The 20,594-nt window shown below is 39.9% G+C and overlaps 1 protein-coding gene across 1 annotated transcript; it reads right to left on the bottom strand.

Moving 5' to 3' along the window:
- Positions 1–259: 259 nt before the first annotated feature.
- Positions 260–16,868, bottom strand: ZNF565 (zinc finger protein 565). The gene is made up of 5 exons (XM_007165187.2): positions 16,761–16,868; positions 15,256–15,329; positions 10,548–10,674; positions 9,795–9,890; positions 260–2,342 (listed from the first exon to the last, which is right to left on the bottom strand). The coding sequence occupies exons 1-5, from the start codon at positions 16,789–16,791 to the stop codon at positions 1,072–1,074; spliced, it is 1,599 nt and encodes a 532-aa protein (XP_007165249.2). The 5' UTR covers positions 16,792–16,868; the 3' UTR covers positions 260–1,071.
- Positions 16,869–20,594: the final 3,726 nt, after the last annotated feature.

Genomic DNA, 20,594 nt, shown 5'->3' on the forward strand with positions numbered 1-20,594 from the left:
GTCTTCGTTTCTGTGCGAGGGCTTTCTCTAGTTGCAGCAAGCGGGGGCCACTCTTCATCGTGGTGCGTGGGCCTCTCACTATCGTGGCCTCTCTTATTGCACAGCACAGGCTCCAGACGCGCAGGCTCAGTAGTTGTGGCTCATGGGCCCAGTTGCTCTGCGGCATGTGGGATCTTCCCAGACCAGGGCTCGAACCCGTGTCCCCTGCATTGGCAGGCAGATTCTCAACCACTGCACCACCAAGGAAGCCCCACTGCCATTCATTTCTAGTTTGTAATTTTAGTTTGATTCTCTTGGAGTTATACTTGGAGGTGGTTTTAGATTCCTAAATGGGCAGATTTCTTTCGGCTACTCTTCTGTTAATTTCTAATCTTCAAAATTTACAACCTTTTAAATGAAGATCTTCTCATGATAACTATACTTTACTACTGTTTTTCAGAATGAATTATCCTAACAAGTGGTTTTGAAGGCTTTGGATATTTGATACATTAATAAGGCCCTCCTCTCACATGAACTCCTTAACAGTAATACTGTTATTAATTAATGACAATAGTATTTATTGAGCATAGGCTTTATATAAAATATCTGACAATCTTCACGGAAACTCTATTAGGTACATATAATTATCACTGCTTAAAAATAAGTAAACTGAGGAACACAGACATTGCATAATTTGCCCAATGGTATACAGTCAGTAATTGCTGGAAGTGAGATAATGTTAAGTAAGGTATATGGTGAAAGGCACAGTCACAAATGTTTTAATAGGGTCATTTTCTATTAGGAATTCTCAGAAGTTTAACATATTTTGAGTGGTAACAGGAGGGTTTTCTATATTCATATTAATTTTTTTCAATGTAAGATCTCTGATGCTTAGTAAACAGTGAGTGTGAGGCAAAATGAATTCCCATGTTTATTGAATTTTCTTCTGGTATGAGTTACCTGATGTTCCATAATGGAGGTGACAAATGAAGGTTCTCTGACAATAATTACATTACATTATGCATTATCTAATATTGAGTCAGGCATGAATTCCACATAAAGGCTCTGCTACATCCCTAACATCAAGGCTTTCTAGCCAGTATGAATTCTGTAGTGTTCAATGAGCTGTGAGCCAAGAATAAAGGCCTGCCCACATTCTCTACATTCATAAGGTTTGATACCAGGATGAATTCTCTGATGTTCAGTAAGCTGTGAACTACGAATAAAGGCCATTCCACATTCCCTACATTGATAGGGTTTCTCACAAGTGTGAATCCGCTGATGATGAGTCAGTTGTGAAACACGAATAAAGGCTTTCCCACATTCCTTACATTCGTAGGGTTTGTCACCTGTATGAATTCTTTGATGCTGAATAAGGTACGAACTACGACTAAAGGCCTTCCCACAATCTTTACACTCATAGGGTCTGTCACCTGTATGAACTCTCTGATGTCGTGTAAGCTGTGCGTGCTGTCTAAAGGCCTTCCCACATTCTTTACATTCGTAGGGTTTCTCCCCAGAATGAATTCTTTGATGTCGAGTAACTTCTGAGCTATGAATAAAGCCCTTGCCACACTCCTTACATTCATAGGGTTTCTCCCCAGTATGAATCCTCTGATGTACAGTAAGCTGTGAATGTTGTCTAAAGGCTTTCCCACATTCTTTACACTGATAGGGTCTAGCACCTGTATGAATTCTCCGATGAACAGTAAGTTGTGAGCCGCGAATAAAAGCCTTGCCACAGTCTTTACATACGTAGGGTTTCTCACCTGTATGAGTTCTATGATGCAGAATAAGTTGTGAGTGCTGTCTAAAGGTCTTTCCACATTCTTTACATTCATAGGGCTTGACACCAGTATGAAGTCTCTGATGTAGAATAAGTTCTGAAGTACGACCAAAGGCCTTCCCACACTCCTTACAGTCATAAGGTTTCTCACCTGTATGAATTCTCTGATGTTGAACAAGGTGCGAGGTACGACTGAAGGCTTTCCCACATTCCTTACATTCAAAGGGCTTTTCACCCGTATGAGTTTTCTGATGTTGACTAAGGTGTGAGCCACGGCTAAATGCTTTCCCACATTCATTACATTCAATCAGTTTCTCGCCAGTCTCATTGCTGGGATGTAGGGTAAGGGATGTATGATGCTCAAAAGTGGGCATGTTTCCATAGGTGATTTTCACTTGCTTGAAAGAGCACTCATGATTTACTTGTTGTTTTTCAAACTGGCCTTTGTATGCCCAGTCATCTCTAAAACTGGAGCCCTCAAAAGCACAGCATGTAAGGCTTTCCATCAGCTCCCAATCGAATGACTCTACTTCAAAGATATCTTTTTGTAGAAATTTATCACACCTGGACTCCAAGTCTGAAAAATAAAAAAAAAGTAAATAAAACCTGTTCTCTTCTTCTAAGAGAAATTTTAAAATTCTACAGACTGGAGAGACAAAATGAAAATAATAACCGTAATAGGTGAATTGCTTCTATAAGTCTCAAATATTGCTGTGCAATTTCTAAAAAGCACATGAAAGCACAAATATGATAAGAGCTCATATGGTGCCAGAAAGGGGCAAGAAAACAAATTAAGCCAGTGGTTCTCATGTTTGACAGTGATCAGAATCATCCAGGAAGCCTTGTAACAAAACAAATGTCCAAACAGCACCCCACACTGAATCAAAATCTACAGGAGTAGGGCCAAGACATGTGTATACATACATATCTACACATATTTTAAAAGTAATATATATATATTTTAATTGAAGATTCACATAACATAAAATTTCCCATTTAACCATTTTAAAGTGTACAATTCCATGGTTTGCAGTACATTCCCAGTGTCCTGCAATCATTGCCACTATCTTCTAATTCCAGAACACTCTCATCACCCCAAATGGAAACTCTGTGCTACAGACTCACAGACATAGAGGACAGACTTGTGGTTGCCAAGGCGGGGGTGGGTGGGGGTGGGTGGGGTGGGTGGGGTGGGGGAGGGTTGGATTGGGAGTTTGGGACTAGCAGATGTAAACTATTATATATAGAATGGATAAACAACAAGGTCCTATTGTATAGCATAGCAAACCATATTCAATATCCGAAATTAAACCATAATGGAAAAGAATATGAAAAAGAATGTGTGTGTGTATATATATGTATATATGTGTGTGTATATATATATATAATATATATATGTAAATCACTTTGCTGTATAGCAGAAACTAACACAACATTGTAAATCAACTACACCTCAATTTTAAAAAAATAAAAAAGAAACCCTGTGCCCATTAAGCAGCCACTCCCCATTCCTCATTCCTGCCAGCCCCTGGCAATCACTAATGGCAGAGAAACACTAATTCTGTCCCTGTGAATTTGCCTATTCAGGGCATTTCATACAAATAAGGCATCTATATTTTTAGCACTTTCTACCATATGATGCTGATGTCAGTCAAAATGAAAATCTCTGCTTAAACTTTTTCACAGCCTCCCCACTGCACTTAGAATAAATTCTAAATTCAATGCCATGGTTCACAGGTTCTTGGCAAAGCAGGTCCCTGATTGTCTGTGTTGTCGCTCTGTCACTCTATCTCCACCAAGGACAATGCATCTTCATATTGAACACTCTCCCCTTTCCTCCCTATGTAACACAGCCCTCCTTTGAGTATCTAGAATAAATGTAGGTCTTTTCCATCGTAGACCTTTCATCAGGTTCTTCTATCTATTGGGAATCCTGTCCTGGGCCCTTTGTATGGCTGCTTTTCTCTTTAGGTTTCAGATTAAAACTCATACTTTCAAAAAGCTCTCAGCCTGATAACCCTAAGCATATACTTTGATTCTGTCTCCCACAATGTGTGTCCTATTGTCATAACACTTTCATCAGTTGTACTTAGAGTTTCATTTACTTACTCATCTGTTGATTTGTTTTTTTACCTCCCCAAAGGCAGAAATAAAGCCTTTTTCACTAGCCGTTGTCACCAAATCCTAGCACATAGTAGCAATAACGGATTGCTTGATGAATAAATATTGGATTCTAGAGACACACCAATGGAACTCAATAGAAAGGCCAGAAATAGACTAAAGTTTATATGGAAATTGAATTTATTATAAAGGTGGTATCTCAAAGGAGAAAAGAATAGTTTTTATAATAAATAATGTGGGGATTAGATAGTCATTTGGAAAAAGATAAAATTAGATCCATATGTTATACCACCACATACCAGAATAAACTCTGAATACAGTTTTAATGTTAAAAGAAAATAGAAACCATACAAAAACTGGAAGGAAATGTGGTAGATTACTTTATAATCTAGGTACAGGGAAACCTTCTAAATAATGACTCAAAATCCCAAAGCATCAAAAGACTGATAAATTCCATTACGTAAAGGTGAAAAACAAAACAAAAAACTTGCACATGGCAAAGGAAACCATAAACAAGACCAAAAGACAACCCTCAGAATGGGAGAAAATATTTGCAAATGAAGCAACTGACAAAGGATTAATCTCCAAGATTTACAAGCAGCTCATGCAGCTCAATAACAAAAAAACAAACAACCCAATCCAAAAATGGGCAGAAGACCTAAATAGACATTTCTCCAAAGAAGATATACAGATTGCCAACAGACACATGAAAGAATGCTCAACATCATTAATCATTAGAGAAATGCAAATCAAAACTACAATGAGATATCATCTCACAGCAGTCAGAATGGCCATCATCAAAAAATCTAGAAACAATAAATGCTGGAGAGGGTGTGGAGAAAAGGGAACACTCTTGCACTGTTGGTGGGAATGTAAATTGATACAGCCACTATGGAGAACAGTATGGAGGTTCCTTAAAAAACTAAAAATAGAACTACCATACGACCCAGCAATCCCACTACTGGGCATATACCCTGAGAAAACCATAATTCAAAAAGAGTCATGTATCAAAATGTTCATTGCAGCTCTATTTACAATAGCCAGGACATGGAAGCAACCTAAGTGTCCATCATCAGATGAATGGATAAAGAAGATGTGGCACATATATACAAAGGAATATTACTCAGCCATAAAAAGAAATGAAATGGGGCTTCCCTGGTGGCGCAGTGGTTGAGAATCTGCCTGCTAATGCAGGGGACACGGGTTCGAGCCCTGGTCTGGGAAGATCCCACATGCCACGGAGCAGCTGGGCCCGTGAGCCACAATTGCTGAGCCTGCGCGTCTGGAGCCTGTGCCCCGCGACGGGAGGGGCCGCGATAGAGAAAGGCCCGCGCACCGCGATGAAGAGCGGTCCCCGCACCGCGATGAAGAGTGGCCCCCGCTTGCCGCAACTGGAGAAAGCCCTCGCACGAACCGAAGACCCAACACAGCCAAAAATAAAAATAAATAAATAAATAAATAAATAAGAAAAATCCTTTAAAAAAAAAAAAAAAAAAAAAGAAATGAAATGGAGGTATTTGTAGTGAGGTGGATGGAGTTAGAGTCTGTCATACAGAGTGAAGTAAGTCAGAAAGAGAAAAACAAATACAGTATGCTAACACATATATATGGAATCTAAGGGAAAATAAAGGTCATGAAGAACCTAGTGGCAAGACGGGAATAAAGACACAGACCTACTAGAGAATGGACTTGAGGATATGGGGAGGGGGAGGGGTAAGATGTGACAGGGTGAGAGAGTGGCATAGACATATATACACTACCAAACGTAAAATAGATAGCTAGTGGGAAGCAACCGCATAGCACAGGGAGATCAGCTCGGTGCTTTGTGACCACCTAGAGGGGTGGGATAGGGAGGGTGGGAGGGAGGGAGATGCAAGAGGGAAGAGATATGGGAACATATGTATATGTATAACTGATTCACTTTGTTATAAAGCAGAAACTAACACACCATTGTAAAGCAGTTATACTCCAATAAAGATGTTTAAAAAAAACAAACAAAAACAAAAAAACAAAAAAAAAATTGCACATGAACAAAAAACACCAAAAGCAAAGTCAAAAGACAAGTGACAGAGAAAATATTTGAAACTTATATCATAGATAATGGGATGATCTTCACAATTTATAAAAGACTCTTAAAAATTAAGAAATGCCCTCGAAAAGTAACATAACAATTACCAGCTGATCCAGCAATTTCATTCCTAGGTATATACCCCAAGGAAGTGAAAACAGGGAGTCAAACAGATACTTGTACACCAAGGCTCAGAGCAGCATTATTCACAATAGCCAAAAGATAGAAAGAACCCAAGTGTCCATCAACAGAGGAATGAATAAACAAAATGTGGTATATACATACAATGGAATGTTATTCAGTCTTAAAAAGAAATTAAATTCTGATAAATGAATGAACCTAAAACTACATATTGCATGACTACATTTACACGAGATACCTAGAATTGTCAAATTCATAGAGACAAAGTAGAAAAGAGGTAACAAGGGGCAGGGTGGAGGGGAAAGTAGGGAGTTATTGTTTAATAGATACAGAGTTTCTGTTTGGGATGATGAATAAGTTCTGGAAATGGATAGTGATAATGGCTGCACAACATTGTGAATATATATACAACCTGAAGGTGTTCCCAAATGGCCAAAGCTTTCCCAATAAGCAATTTGAATAGCAGAATAAACAATGATATTTTTGGACTATAACTCATAGAATACATAAATAAATAAATAGCCCATACTGATAGAAACAAATCTTTGAATAAATAGATGAATGGGAAAGGGGGTAGGGAGAGCCCTTCCTTACAGAAGAATTCCAATTAATAAATGCAGAAGCAATAAGGGACATAGAAAATCAACACAAGGCAACACTATTGTATTGTTACAGACAAGATCCACCAATGGATGCTAAAACCAGTAGGCAAAATGAGGAGAAACAGCATATAGTTGCAAAGTAGCTCCCTCCAAGATAATTACCACTTACAGTTGCAAAGTAGTAACTTTACAGGAAAGAAACATGAGAAACACCTTAACCAAGGTGATCAAGGTTAACACTACCAGTAAAAAGCCATATTAACATCAGGCAACCCCTGATATGATGCATAGAGAAGGACACAACATCACTTCTGTGGTATTCCTGTCAAAGATGCATAATCTCAATCTAACTATGAGAAAATATCAAGCAAACACAAGTGAGAGACATTCTCCAAAAGAGTACTCATCAAAAGGATCAAAGTCATGAAAGACAGAGCAATTGTCACAGATTGGAGGATACTAAGGAGACAAAACAACTTAATGCAAAGTGGGATCCCAGACTGGATCCTGGTATAGAAGGAGGACATTAGGGGAAAAAGTGATAAAATTCTAATAAGATCTGTAGATTAGTTAATAGTATTACACCAATGTTAATTTCCTGGTTTTGATAACTGTACTATGGTTACATAAAATGTTAACATTTGGAAGCTGAGTGAAGGGTATATGGGAATTCTCTGTAATAATTTTGCAAATTTTCTGTAAGTCTAAACTAGAATGATTTCAAAATATTTTTTTAAAAACTTTACTAAAAAGAAAAAAATTCTATTTCAGTCTTGAGGTGGGAAGAGAAACACAGGTTTAAGCACATTTCTTAAAAGTTAAAGACTAGGGCTTCCCTGGTGGCGCAGTGGTTGAGAGTCTGCCTGCCAATGCAGGGGACACGGGTTCGAGCCCTGGTCTGGGAAGATCCCACATGCCGCGGAGCAACTAGGCCCGTGAGCCACAATTACTGAGCCTGCGCGTCTGGAGCCTGTGCTCCGCAACAAGAGAGGCCGCGATAATGAGAGGCCCCGTGCACCGCGATGAAGAGTGGCCCCCGCTTGCCACAGCTAGAGAAGGCCCTTGCACAGAAACGAAGACCCAACACAGCCATAAATAAATAAAATAAATAAAATAGTGTTTAAAAAAAAAAAAAAAAAATTAAAAAAAAAAAAAAAAAAAGAGTTAAAGACTATTCTATTACAAAGCAATAGGACGTACAACTTCAAAATTGCTTAAAGGTAGAAAGGGTAATAAAATGTGAGCAAAACAGGAATAGCTAGAAATAAATAGAATGAGGAACAGAAAATATAAGATAAAATGGGAGGAGTAAGAACAGACACATGAATGATTACAATAAATGAGAATGGATTAAATTCTATTAAAGTCAAGGACTCTCAGATTGATTAAAAAAGGAAACTCTAATTCTGATTATAATGGACACAATTAAAATGGCAATAATTTTTAAAAAAGGATAAGCAAAGATACACCATAATTTTTTAAACTAACAAAAACAGGGCATTTTATACTAATATCAGAAAAAATATAATTCAAGGTTAAATGCCCCTAAGTGGCAAAATGAAGATGGACTGTACTGATAAAAATACAATTTGCAACAAGGATCTATATTTCATCTTTATAAAAATGTAATATGTAGTAGCAAAATATATAATACAATTAAGAGCTCTCAGAATTTGATAGTGGAAGTACAGAGAAAGTTAAAAGGACATACAGACTCTAAATCACATAATCAAAAGGGTTATAGTTAAAGAGGTGAATGCTCCATCCAAAGAACACTAGTTTTAAATATATGTGGAACATTTTCCAAAATTGGAACAACTTGACTTATTGATAACATTGGAAGAGAAAAGGCAGTGGAATGAGTTCTTCTTTGGGCTGAGAGAAGATTCCTGCCAACACAGAATTCCATACTCAGTGAAAATATCCTACAAGAAAAAAGGCAGAATAAAGACATTTTCATGTGGTCAAAAGCTGAGAGAATTTGTCAACAGCAGACCTACAAAAAAGGAAATATTAAGGGTGTTCTTCAGATAGAGAAAAAATGATCCCAGATGAAAATAAATGACAACAATACAGAGAAATCATGAGGTAGTAACATAACTAAGTATTCAAAGGCTCCAATTCTGTCCAGCAAGTGCCAGTTACAAATACTAACATTTTTTTAGTGGTCACTATTGCCTGGCATTGTTCTGGGCATTTTCACATACTAACTCATAAAAAAGCCACGATAACTACATGAGGAAGGCACTATTTTTAATCCCATTTTCAGAGGAGAAAACTGAAGCACAGAGAATTTAAGTAACTTACTTAAACTCACAGATCTAGTAAGTGGCAGAGCCAGGATTTGAATTCAGAAAACCTGATTCCAGGGACTTCCCTGGTGGTCCAGTGGTTAAGCATCCGCCTCCCAATGCAGGGGACGCAAGTTCAATCCCTGGTTGGGGAACTAAGATCCCACATGCCACGGGGCAACTAAGCCCATGCACCGCAACTACTGAGCCTGCACACTCTGCAGCCCACACACCACAACTAGGGAGAAGCCTGCGCGCTGCAACTAGAGGAGCCCGCGTGCCATAACGAAAGATCCCACATGCTGCAACTATGACCTGATGCAGCCAAATAAATTAAAAAAAAAAAAAGAAAATCTGATTCCAGAGTATTCCCTCAGCCACTACACATCCTTACCTCTCAAAAGTTAAGAGAATAAATGAATTGCTGAATTAGGTGAAGTGAAAAGCTGTTTTAAGAAAATAAATACTTTTTAAGGAATGAAGACACTTGCAGAAAAATGGATCCAAACTACAGGTAAAATAGCAGCCACCGGAGAGGGGCACATTCCTTTTTGAAATGAGAAGAAAACGTAAGAGAAGAAAGAACAGAGAGGAATTAATGAGGATAAAGGCAAGGTTCCCTTGGTAGCTGACGCTGGCAAGGTCTTTGTTCTTCATGGCTTCACGTCTCAGGCTTTTATTCCTCAGTTTTCGGTAGGGCTTTGAGGGAGTTTCCTGACAGTAACTCAAGTTACTGTTAGGAGTTGACTCACCTGCTGGACTATTATTCCCAGTGACCTCCCCCCATTGGATCAGCCCTCACTCACCTGGGCACCATGGTCCTGTCATATCATTTACAACCATCCAGGGTTCTTTCCCTTGCTCCAGTAAGGAGATGACATCGGGCTTAGAAAGGGAAAGTCCTGTTCATAGGAAAAGAAATGGGGCATGATCGTGCTGTTTCCAAATTCAAACCCAGTCCCTTGGTTGCTAAGGAAGAGAGGCAATTACATAAAGGAAGGTGTGAAGGTTGTCCAAAGGGTGGGAAGGTGGAGGTGCCAATGGCACTACCCATTTCCACTTCAACAAAGCACAGAACAATTCCCTTGAAGACAGAGAACAGAAACTTAGCCAGAAACTTGTGAGTCTTCCCAGAAATTCACCACGAAGAAACCAGAAATTTTATTCTCCATTTGCCCTCTCCCTCTCCCCAATCCATTCCTTGCTACTCTTGGCCCTGCTCTGTGCCCAGCTGTGCCCCAGGCAGCTTACCTGTAAGGACTGTATTACCCTGGTCCTATCATTTCTCATTGGGTTTGGTAGATGGAAAGCATCAGTGGGCAGGAAGACAGTTCAGGATATTTCTTATCCCTCTCGCTCCCTCCTTTGACCCAGGAGTTCTGGAGGTAGCGACAGTGGCTACCAGCCGGCCCTTCTCCATGGCTCTAGCTCTCACTATCTTCCGGTGGCAGTGTTTCCTCTCTTTACCCCCTCCAGCCAGAGGTGGTAACAGCCTCCCACTGTTGTAGCCCCTGGGAGCCTTGTTTCCTGGCTGGTCCTGTATTATACAATGTCCTTACCTAGTGAGACCAAGTTACCGAAGTTCTCCAAAGTTACATCCTTGTACAAGTCCCTTTGGGCAGGTTCCAGGCACTTCCATTCTTCCTGAGAGAACTCTATGGCCACATCCCTAAATGTCACCAATCCCTGAAACAATAAACCCATGCACTAATAGTAAATGAAATGACTTTTATTTTTTAAATTGATTACAAAAATTTTCAAAATACACAAAAGTACAGAGAATAGTATAATGAGCCCCCATGAATCCATCACTCTGCTTCAGTAACTTAACAAGACCTTGCAAATCTTGTTTTAGGTCCTCCTTTCTGTTTTTTACCCCTGGTATATTCTGAGGCAAATCCCACATACCAAACATTATAGTATTTCACCCACAAATACTTTAGTATCTAACAGATTAGACTTTTTAAAAAAGGCATAATAGCCAGAATATCACTATCACACTTAATAAAATTAACAATAATTTCCTAATAACCAGATCAAGTTTCAGATTGCCCCAATTTTCTCGAAAGTGATTTTTGACAGTAGGTTTGTTCAAATCAGGATTCAAACAAAATCCACTCCTTGCAATTAGTTTATAGATTTCCTAAAGTCTCTCAAATCTCTTATAGCCCCCACAGACCCTTTCAACATTTTTATTGCTGTTTATTCATTAAACAAACATTTGAATCAGTAGCATTTCCCATATTCTGGATTTGGCTTATCTTATCTTCATGGTATAGTTTAACATGTTGCTCTACTTCCATATTTTTTAGGGGATATAAATATGTCAGAGGTCGTACTGTGTACTTCCTATAGCATCCCCTTAGGAGGCACATAATGACTGGTTGTCTCATTTTTAGTGAGGTTGAAATTCATGCAGCTGGGGGAAACCCCAGGAGAAAAATTAAAGTGTGCCAAATTTGAGAATACTCCTAGGTCCAAAACCTCTCTGAAGAAAGGCATCTTCTACCAGCTCCCTAAGGACTACCACATATTAAATTAAACCAACCAAGATAATTTCACGGGAAAAGATTAGTCTTTTTAACAAATAATGCTGGAATAAGTGGATATCCATATGCAAAGAATGAAGTTGGACCCCACATCACACTATATATAAAAATTAACTCAAGGGCTTCCCTGGTGGCGCAGTGGTTGAGAATCTGACTGCCAATGCAGGGGACACGGGTTCGAGCCCTGGTCTGGGAAGATCCCATATGCCACGGAGCAACTGGGCCCGTGAGCCACAACTACTGAGCCTGCGCGTCTGGAGCCTGTGCTCTGCAATAGGAGAGGCCGCGATGGTGAGAGGCCCGCGCACCGTGATGAAGGTGGCCCCCGCTTGCCGCAACTGGAGAAAGCCCTCGCACAGAAACGAAGATCCAACACAGCCAAATAAATAAATAAATAAATAAATATTAAAAAAAAATTAACTCAAAATAGATCGTAGATCTAAATGTAAAAGCTAAAACCACAAAACTCTTAGAAGAAAACATAGGAGTATATCTTCACAGCCTTGGTCAGGCAGGGGTTTCTTAGATATGGCACCAGACACAAAAAAGAAACAAAAAGAACAAGAAGATAAAATAAACTTCATCAAAATTTAAAGCTTTTGTTCTGCAAATAATTTCATCAAGAAAGTGAAATTCCAACCCACAAAACTGGGAGAAAATATTTGCAAATTGTTTATCTGATAAGGGACTTGAATCCAGAATATATAAAGAACTCTCACAACTCAATAATAAAAAAGACAACCTAATTATAAACCAGCCAAAGAACTTGAAGAGATTTCTCCAAAGAAAATATACAAATGGGGGGCTTCCCTGGTGGTGCAGTGGTTGAGAATCTGCCTGATAATGCAGGGGACATGGGTTCGAGCCCTGGTCTGGGAAGATCCCACATGCCGCAGAGCAACTGGGCCCGTGAGCCACAACTACTGAGCCTGCATGTCTGGAGCCTGTGCTCCGTAACAAAAGAGGCCGCGATGGTGAGAGGCCCGCGCACCACGATGAAGAGTGGCCCCCGCTTGCCGCAACTGGAGAAAGCCCTCGCACAGAAATGAAGACCCAACACAGCCCAAAAAAAAAAAAATTAATTAATTAAAAAAAAAAAAGCAAGCCCTGGATGAATCTAAAAAAGAGTGGAGATGTATATATATGTGTATATATACATATATAATGTATATATGTAGATGTATATATATATATGTATATAAAAAAAATACAAATGGCCAATAAGCACATGAAAAGATGTTTAACATCACTAATCATTAGGGAAATGCAAATCAAAACCACAATAAGATGCCATTTCACATCCACTGGGATGGCTATTATGAAAACAAAACAAAAAACAAAACTCCCCAAAAACACATATTGGTGAAGATGTGGAGAAACTGGAACTCTCTTACATTGCTGGTAGGAATGTAAAATGGGGTAGCCACTTTGGAAAACAGTTTTGACAGTTCCTCAGAATGTTAAACATAGGGTTAACATGTTACTCAGAAATTCCACTCCTAAGTATAGAGAAATGAAAACCTATGTCTACCTAAAAACACTGGTATATACCAATGCTTATAGCAGCATTATTCATGATAGCCAAAAAGTAGAAGCAACTCAGATGTCCACAGACTGATGAACTGCTGAACCAAATGTGGTCTATACATATCCATGGAATATTGTTTGGTATAAAAATGAACAAAGTACTGACACATGCTACATCATGGAAGCTTGAAAAAAAAAGCTTCACTTATGCTAAGTGAAAAAAGTCACACACAAAAGATCAAATATTCAATGATTTCATTTATATTAAAAGTCCAGAAAAGGCAATTCCATAGAGACAGAAAGTAAATTAGTGGTTGCCAGGGGATGAGGAGGAGAATTTGGGAGTGACGGCTAATGCAAACGGGATTTTTTTTGGCAGTGATGTAAATGTTTTAAAATGGTTTGTGCTGATGGTTGCACAACTCTGCAAATATACTAAAAAAGCACTGAACTATATACTTAAATGGGTGTATTTCATTGTATGTGAATTATATATATGTACAATAAATAAAGCTGTTAACGTTACTGAAGACTTTCATTAACGCTGGTTAAATCTATCACTAGATTAGAAATTAAAAGAGATAAATTTTAAAAATTATTAATTTATTCAAATAACTAATAATAAACCTGTTACATGTTAACATAAATAACACACATTTTATGAAAAATAACTTTGTCAAAATAAAAAAATTTAGTAGCACTGTTTTACATTTTTGCAAATCTCTTTAATGACTGGCTGAATGAAAGAGTTAGATTTTCACATCTTCTGTATTCAATCTGTTGGCCAACTTAATTTAATTTAATTTAATTTAATTTTACTTTTTGGCTGCACCATGCGGCTTGCGGAATCTCAGTTCTCCACCCAGGAACTGAACCCAGGCCACAGCAGTGAAAGCCAGGAATCCTAACCACTAGGTCACCAGGGAACTCCCCAATCTGTTGGGATGACACATTTCATATAGCTTCTGGGAAACTCCACTGTACACTCATTAGAGTTGTGAGTGAAAAATGCAAATAATGTGTTAGTATTATTATTATAAAAGTAATTTTGACCCCTAGACCTCCTGAAAGGGTATCAAAGTCTTCCTGGACCACACTTTAAGAACTGCTGACCTGGGCTTCCCTGGTGGCGCAGTGGTTGAGAATCTGCCTGCTAGTGCAGGGGACACGGGTTCGAGCCCTGGTCTGGGAAGATCCCACATGCCGCGGGGCGGCTGGGCCCGTGAGCCACAACTACTGAGCCTGCGCGTCTGGAGCCTGTGCCCCGCAACGGGAGGGGCCACGATAGTGAAAGGCCCGCGCACCGCGATGAAGAGTGGCCCCCGCTTGCCGTAACCAGAGAAAGCCCTCGCACGAACCGAAGACCCAACACAGCCAAAAATAAATAAATAAATAAATAAAGTAGCTATAAAAAAAAATTAAAAAAAAAAAAAAAAAAAAAAAGAACTGCTGACCTAGTGCTACACAATTTAACATGAATAACTTGAAATCACATTGTGTTGAGCGAAAAAATATGGTAAAAAATATAGAGAATATGACAACTGTACATCCAATTTAAAAATTAAAAACTCAACAGTATACTGTTCAGCAGGCATTCATATATGGTAAATTATAAGAATCAAAGTACTAACGAACACAAAATTAAAAGTAGTCATTAACGTTGGTGAGGTGGTAATACGATATGTGAAGGGGTGTGGGAAGGGATAAGGGTTGCTTAGATGGTACATTAAACAACTATATCAACTCATTTTATTATTCTTTATACCATATATATGTTATAGACATGTTTTTGTATGTACTTTTCAATACTGTGAAATGTTTTATGATTTTTAAAGAGGGGGTGATATTTTAAAATAGAAGAAAAAAGGAAACTACTTGGGTTAATGGAAAAGATCAAAGTTATCTTATCTTTGGCTCTATTCAACCATGGTTCTGATAAGGGCAGCTCTCAAATTTCTCTCAAGAGAATATATTTCTGCTCCATTGGTGCTCTGGTAAGAACATTGTGCACGTATGTGAACACTGTTGGAGAAGAGAGGGCCACAAAGGGAGGTGAGGCACCACTGCTCATTCCCTGCAATGGAGGAACTGGGAGCAGGTTACTGAATGGGGCTCAGCCAGACAGGGAAGTCTCAGGATAAAGAACACAAATGTTGGCATTATTTCAAGGATAGAGGAAACTTCAACTTACCTGGGTCATGGCTTTTAGAACTACCTGTCCTGCTTGGATTTCTTTAGATTCTTCTCTTGAACAAGTGCAGAGTCCTGAAAAAAGAAAACAGAGTAGGGGGAGAAGGGGCAAATCTCATAAACCGAGCTTGCCTCAGCACGCCTAAATAGATGAGCTTAAAACAACTGTACTTCCAGGGTCCCTGCTCTGCTTCCTTTGCTCTCCCCTTGTCCCACCACACAACACTAATGCCAAGAACTACTGGGTTAACAAAACCCAGCCCCTTCCTAAACCATAAGGAAACTGAAAGATGGATTCAAGGCAGATGTGCTTCGGCACTGACATAGAATCCAAGCACAACAGGAGGGATTCTGGCTGGGACAGTCCCTATCTTGTTGATGCTAATCTACACCCTAGATGAGGCCTAGACAACTCCCAGCTAGCTGTACCAAGCAGACCTTCCTTTGCAGCTGCAGCAAGGAGGATCACAACTCAGACTCGTTCAGACTTTACCCCTTAAAGATGAGGACGGTACCTACAGGCTAGGAGCAGAGCATACCTGTGCAGGCCAAACCTTGTGAAAAAGACAACCTTAAACAAAGTTTTCCAGCTTCTCTGGGTTCAACAGGCAAAACCTCTTGGGTACCTCCCCGGCTCTACATTCTCCTTCTAAGTTCAAAAAGGGCTACACCATCCATATGAGAGGCTTCATCAAAGCCTCCAGCCCCAGCTGGACTTATCAGACAGGAGCAAAAAAACGACAGTAATACAGGCATCTTACAGGCATACCTCCACATCCAGAGTATTGACCTGAGTGGGAACTCAATTTCTAGAAGCTTCTTGGCCCAGCAATCCTTATTTTCCACATAAGCCCTCTCTACTGCTTTCCTGAAGAACATCACTTCCTCTCTGGCTGAGAGCTGCTGAGGCTGGTGGAGAACGGCCTACTTCAAGATAATGAGAACTCAGGGGTTTTTAAGGAGGGTAGTAAGGCTGGTTCTAATTACAGGTGCAAGGAGCACCCACGCTTTTTTTTTTTTTTTTTTATACTGTGATTTATCATCAAGGACTTTATTCTCTTGGCCACTTTGCAGTCATGCTAGAAGTTTCCAGAATCCTTAGTGCATATGGTGTGCAAGACAGTCAAAAAGTAAGAAAAGAAAACTCCTCCCTGGAGGGTGAAGTCTAGAGAAATGCAGGCCAGAAAGGTGTAAGGAGTTATTCCAGAGTCTGCCGCCGCTAAGGCCGTTGGTATCAACTGGATAGATCTCAATAGTACTAAGAAGAACCAAAACTGATCAACAGATCCGTGAGGAAGTCGGACGCACGGAATAGTAGGACTTTTCACACACAAAGGACAAATAAACCAAGAGTTAATTTTGGCTACCAAACTGCAATTTGGTTTTCTAGGTCATTTTCCCCCAACTGTTTAAAAAGAAACATTAGTGCTACACATATGCAACTTTAAGATGTTGTATTCTCCTATCAAGTTGCACTGAGAAGCAAGTTAAATAAGCCTCTCTTACTGCCATCCACCTGCAGAGATGTCACATCCATTTTCTTTGATTTCCATTGGCAACAGCAGGAAATAATTCCAATAGTGCTGAAGTAAGCAGCCAGACTGCCTTGCTGGGTTCCCATGGTGGGGAGGGGTGCGGTCAGAAGGAAGACGAGTTAAATCACTGGGGTCTGGTGTCAAGGAAAATTTCCTGTAAGTTACAGAATATAATTTGGGGCCTAAAATCAGAGGATTTTAATAGACAGAAAAGGGACAGAAGAGCATTCTGAGCAAAGTGAAGAACAGTGGCAAAAACAGTGGACCAGAAGTAGACGGTGTGTTTGGATTGCAGAGAATAACTGCGAATGACTTGTACAGTTTGGGGCAAGGTTTAGACCACTGCTGTCTTATAGAACCTTTGTGATGATGGAACTCTTCACATCTTGTACTGTCAATAATGTAACCATTAGCCGCATGTGGCTACTAAGCATTTGAAATGTGGCTAGTATGACCGAGGAACTGAATTTTTAATTTAATTTTAGTTAATCTGAATTTAAATTTAATTAATTCTAGAATCTAGAGGAAGATAATGCTTATGACATTAACTATGAGGGCCAGGTCTCATCATCACTCTAAATAGTACGGGCCACAGTGACTGAAGTATAAAGGTGACCAATGAATACTGACTGAATATATACAATTTCGGTTTTCACCCATTAATGAATGGAAGGCTACTGAAGAATTTTAAAAAAGGAAGTGAAAGGGCCAATATGGCCAGATTATTTTAGTGGAGAGGAGTAAAATTGGAGTCAGGGAGATCAGCTGAAAGGTGCCTGTACTTTCCCAAGCAAACAAAGGCCTGACCCAAGATGGTGATGGTGGAAATGAGGAGGAAGGGGATGAATTAAAGGTGTCAGAGAAGTAAAATCAACTGGTTCTGGCATCTGATTGGATATGGATGCAGAGAGAGAAAAAGGAGTCAGGAATTCTTTCATATTTGCTGAGTTTCCACTTCAGTTGGCATGGTTCTATGTGTAAGGAAGACAGCAAATCCAGCCCGTCCCAGCGGGTCTCACGTTCTAATGGAAGGAGACAATAACAAATATTGATATACTGACACTGATATTCCTATTTATATGTAAAGGGGTCAAAGTTCTATAGAGGAAAATAAAAAGATTAAGGAGATGGGGGAATGAAGGGTGGTCTGAGAAGGCTTTTCATTGGGAATGTGACATGTCGACACAGATATCTAGGGGAAGCACAGTCCTAGCAGAGGGACCAACAAATGCAAAGGCCTCTGGCAAGAGCAGGCTTTAACAACAAAGAGGAAGGAGACAAGAGTGGCTGGAATGGGGTGAGTGAGAAAATGAGGGCCAGAGAGGTAGATGGAAGCTGGATCACACGGGGCTTGTGGGCCATTGTAAGAACGTTGGTTTTTACTCTTGAGTAAGACAGGAAGCCACTGAAACACTTCAAACCAAGGAATGGCATAATCTGATTTACATTTAAAAGGATCACTCATGGAAAATGGACTAAGAGGACAAGGGGGGGAAGCAGAGAGACCAGTGAGAAGGTTATTGCAGTAATCCTGGCAAGGGGTTGAGGGGCTTGCCTTAGGGTGGTATGGTCATGGGGGAGGTGACGAGAACTGATCAGATTCTAGATATTCTCTGTAGGAAGAGCTGACAGGATTTACTGATTTTAGGTATAAAAGAAAAAAAAAAAGGCCAAGATGCTAGGGTTTTTGGCTTGAGCAACTCAACTAGAGGTATGAAGTTGCCATTTTTTAACACAACGGACTGTGAGAGGAGTGGGTTTGGATGGACCAATTATGAATTCTGTTTTACTTTAATACTTGAGATGCTTACTACATGTCTAAGTGGAAATGCCAGATGTCCATTAGACATTCGATCCGGGAGTTCAGAGAAAGTCCAAATGTAGGAATATAAAATTGGAAGTTACTGATGTTCAGTTGATATTTAAAGCTCTGATACTAGGTAAGATTGCCTATAGAGTGATTAAAGGTAAGGAAGAAAAACGGTCCAAAACCTGAGCCTGAGGGGCTCCAACAGTTAGAGAACAGGGAGATGAAAAGGAAAAAAGAAAGAAAGGAGTCTGAAAAGGAGACATCAGTGGAATAGAAGGAAAAAAAGAGAATTGGGCTTCACTGAAAGCCCAGTGAAGAAAGTATACCAAGAAGGAAGGTGAGAACAACTGTCAAATGCTACCAATAGGTCAAGTGGTATGAGGAACGAGAACTGTCCATTGGATCTGGCATTAGAGAGATCATTAGAAGTCTCAACAAAAGTGGATTCTCTAGAGTGGAGGACACAAAAGCTTGGCTGGAGTGAGTTCAAGAGAAAATGGAAGGTGGGACTTCCCTGGTGGCGTAGTAGTTAAGAATCCGCCTGCCAATGCAGAGGACATGGGTTCGGAGCCCTGGTCTGGGAAGATCCCACATGCCGCGGAGCAACTTAGCCCGTGCGCCACAACTACTGAGCCTACACTCTAGAGACCGTGAGCCACAACTACTGAGCCGGCGTACCACAACTACTGAAGCCCGCTCGCCTACAGCCTGTGCCCCGCAACAAAGAGAAGCCACCGTGGTGAGAAGCCCGAGCACTGCAACAAAGAGTAGCCCCCACTCGCTGCAACTAGGGAAAGCCTGCACGCAGCAACGAAGACCCAGCACAGCCAAAAATAAATAAGTAAATAAATTTATATGAGAAAGTGGAAGGAAAGGTAGTGGAGACAGAAGACCCATCCCTTTCAAGGAGTTTTGTTGAAAAGAACAGAGAAATAGAGCTAGAAATGGATATGGAATCCAGGAACGGTTGTTTGTTTTGAATGTGGGAGAGATTACAGCATGGTTTATAGTGATGGGAATAACCCAGTAGAGAAAAATGAATAACGCAGGGACACAGGAGACAATTGCACAGGAGCAATGATCTTGAGCAGGAGAGAGGGGATGGGAACCAGCACCCAAGTATTGGGGGCTGAATTACAGAAGATCACAGATAGTTAGTTCATAACTAGGGAAGGTAGAGTACATAAGTACAGGAATGATCCCCAGGACTCTAGGGTGAGGTGATGCAGTGCCATTCATATACACTTTCATTTAGTTTTACTTTTATAACTACCCTGTTAGTTAAATAAAGTTGATTTTATTTCTCACATTATACATAAGAGAAGCTAGAATGCCTGAGAGGTTATGATATTGACCCAAGGCCACACTGAGTGGGATAAGAACCCAAGTGTTCTATTTTATTGCCCATGAAAGTTTCCGTCAGCATAAACTGCCTCCCTGTGGTTACTGCCATTAATGAGGGGAATGAACAATAAATTCCCCAATTAAGAGAGTTAGAAAAGGCCCAATTAAGAGAGTTAGGGGTTAATGGGAAAAGGAAACTGAAACCTTTTGTAAGGGCTTTGTAACAGGAGACAATTCTGACAAGTAATAGTTTCTTTTAAGAATTATTAGACAAGAAGGCACCAGATACATTAGAAATCAGGAGGGAAAAGCCTAGGAGAACATCTCAGAATTCAGAGGAAAAAAAGACAGAAGAAATGAATTCTGAAAACAAAGGTCAGAGGTACGGAAGAGAGATCCAGAAGACCTAAAATGTATGTAAAAGTGGAGAATAAAACAGAACACCGGGAGGAAAAAAGTGAATAAAAGTTAGTAACAAGAGTGTTTTCTGGAGGAAATAAAATACTTGAATCTTTAAATTAGAAAGAATCCCTGAGAGCTTATAAAAATTCACAAAGGGCCATATCTGGATGCATCCTGGTAGCAATCCTGAAATTTTCACTTACCAATAAGGTATTATTCTTAAATGTCCATGGACTATTTAGAACGCAC

The sequence above is a fragment of the Balaenoptera acutorostrata genome, chromosome 19 (genome assembly GCF_949987535.1).
Source record: "Balaenoptera acutorostrata chromosome 19, mBalAcu1.1, whole genome shotgun sequence".
Taxonomy (NCBI): domain Eukaryota; kingdom Metazoa; phylum Chordata; class Mammalia; order Artiodactyla; family Balaenopteridae; genus Balaenoptera; species Balaenoptera acutorostrata.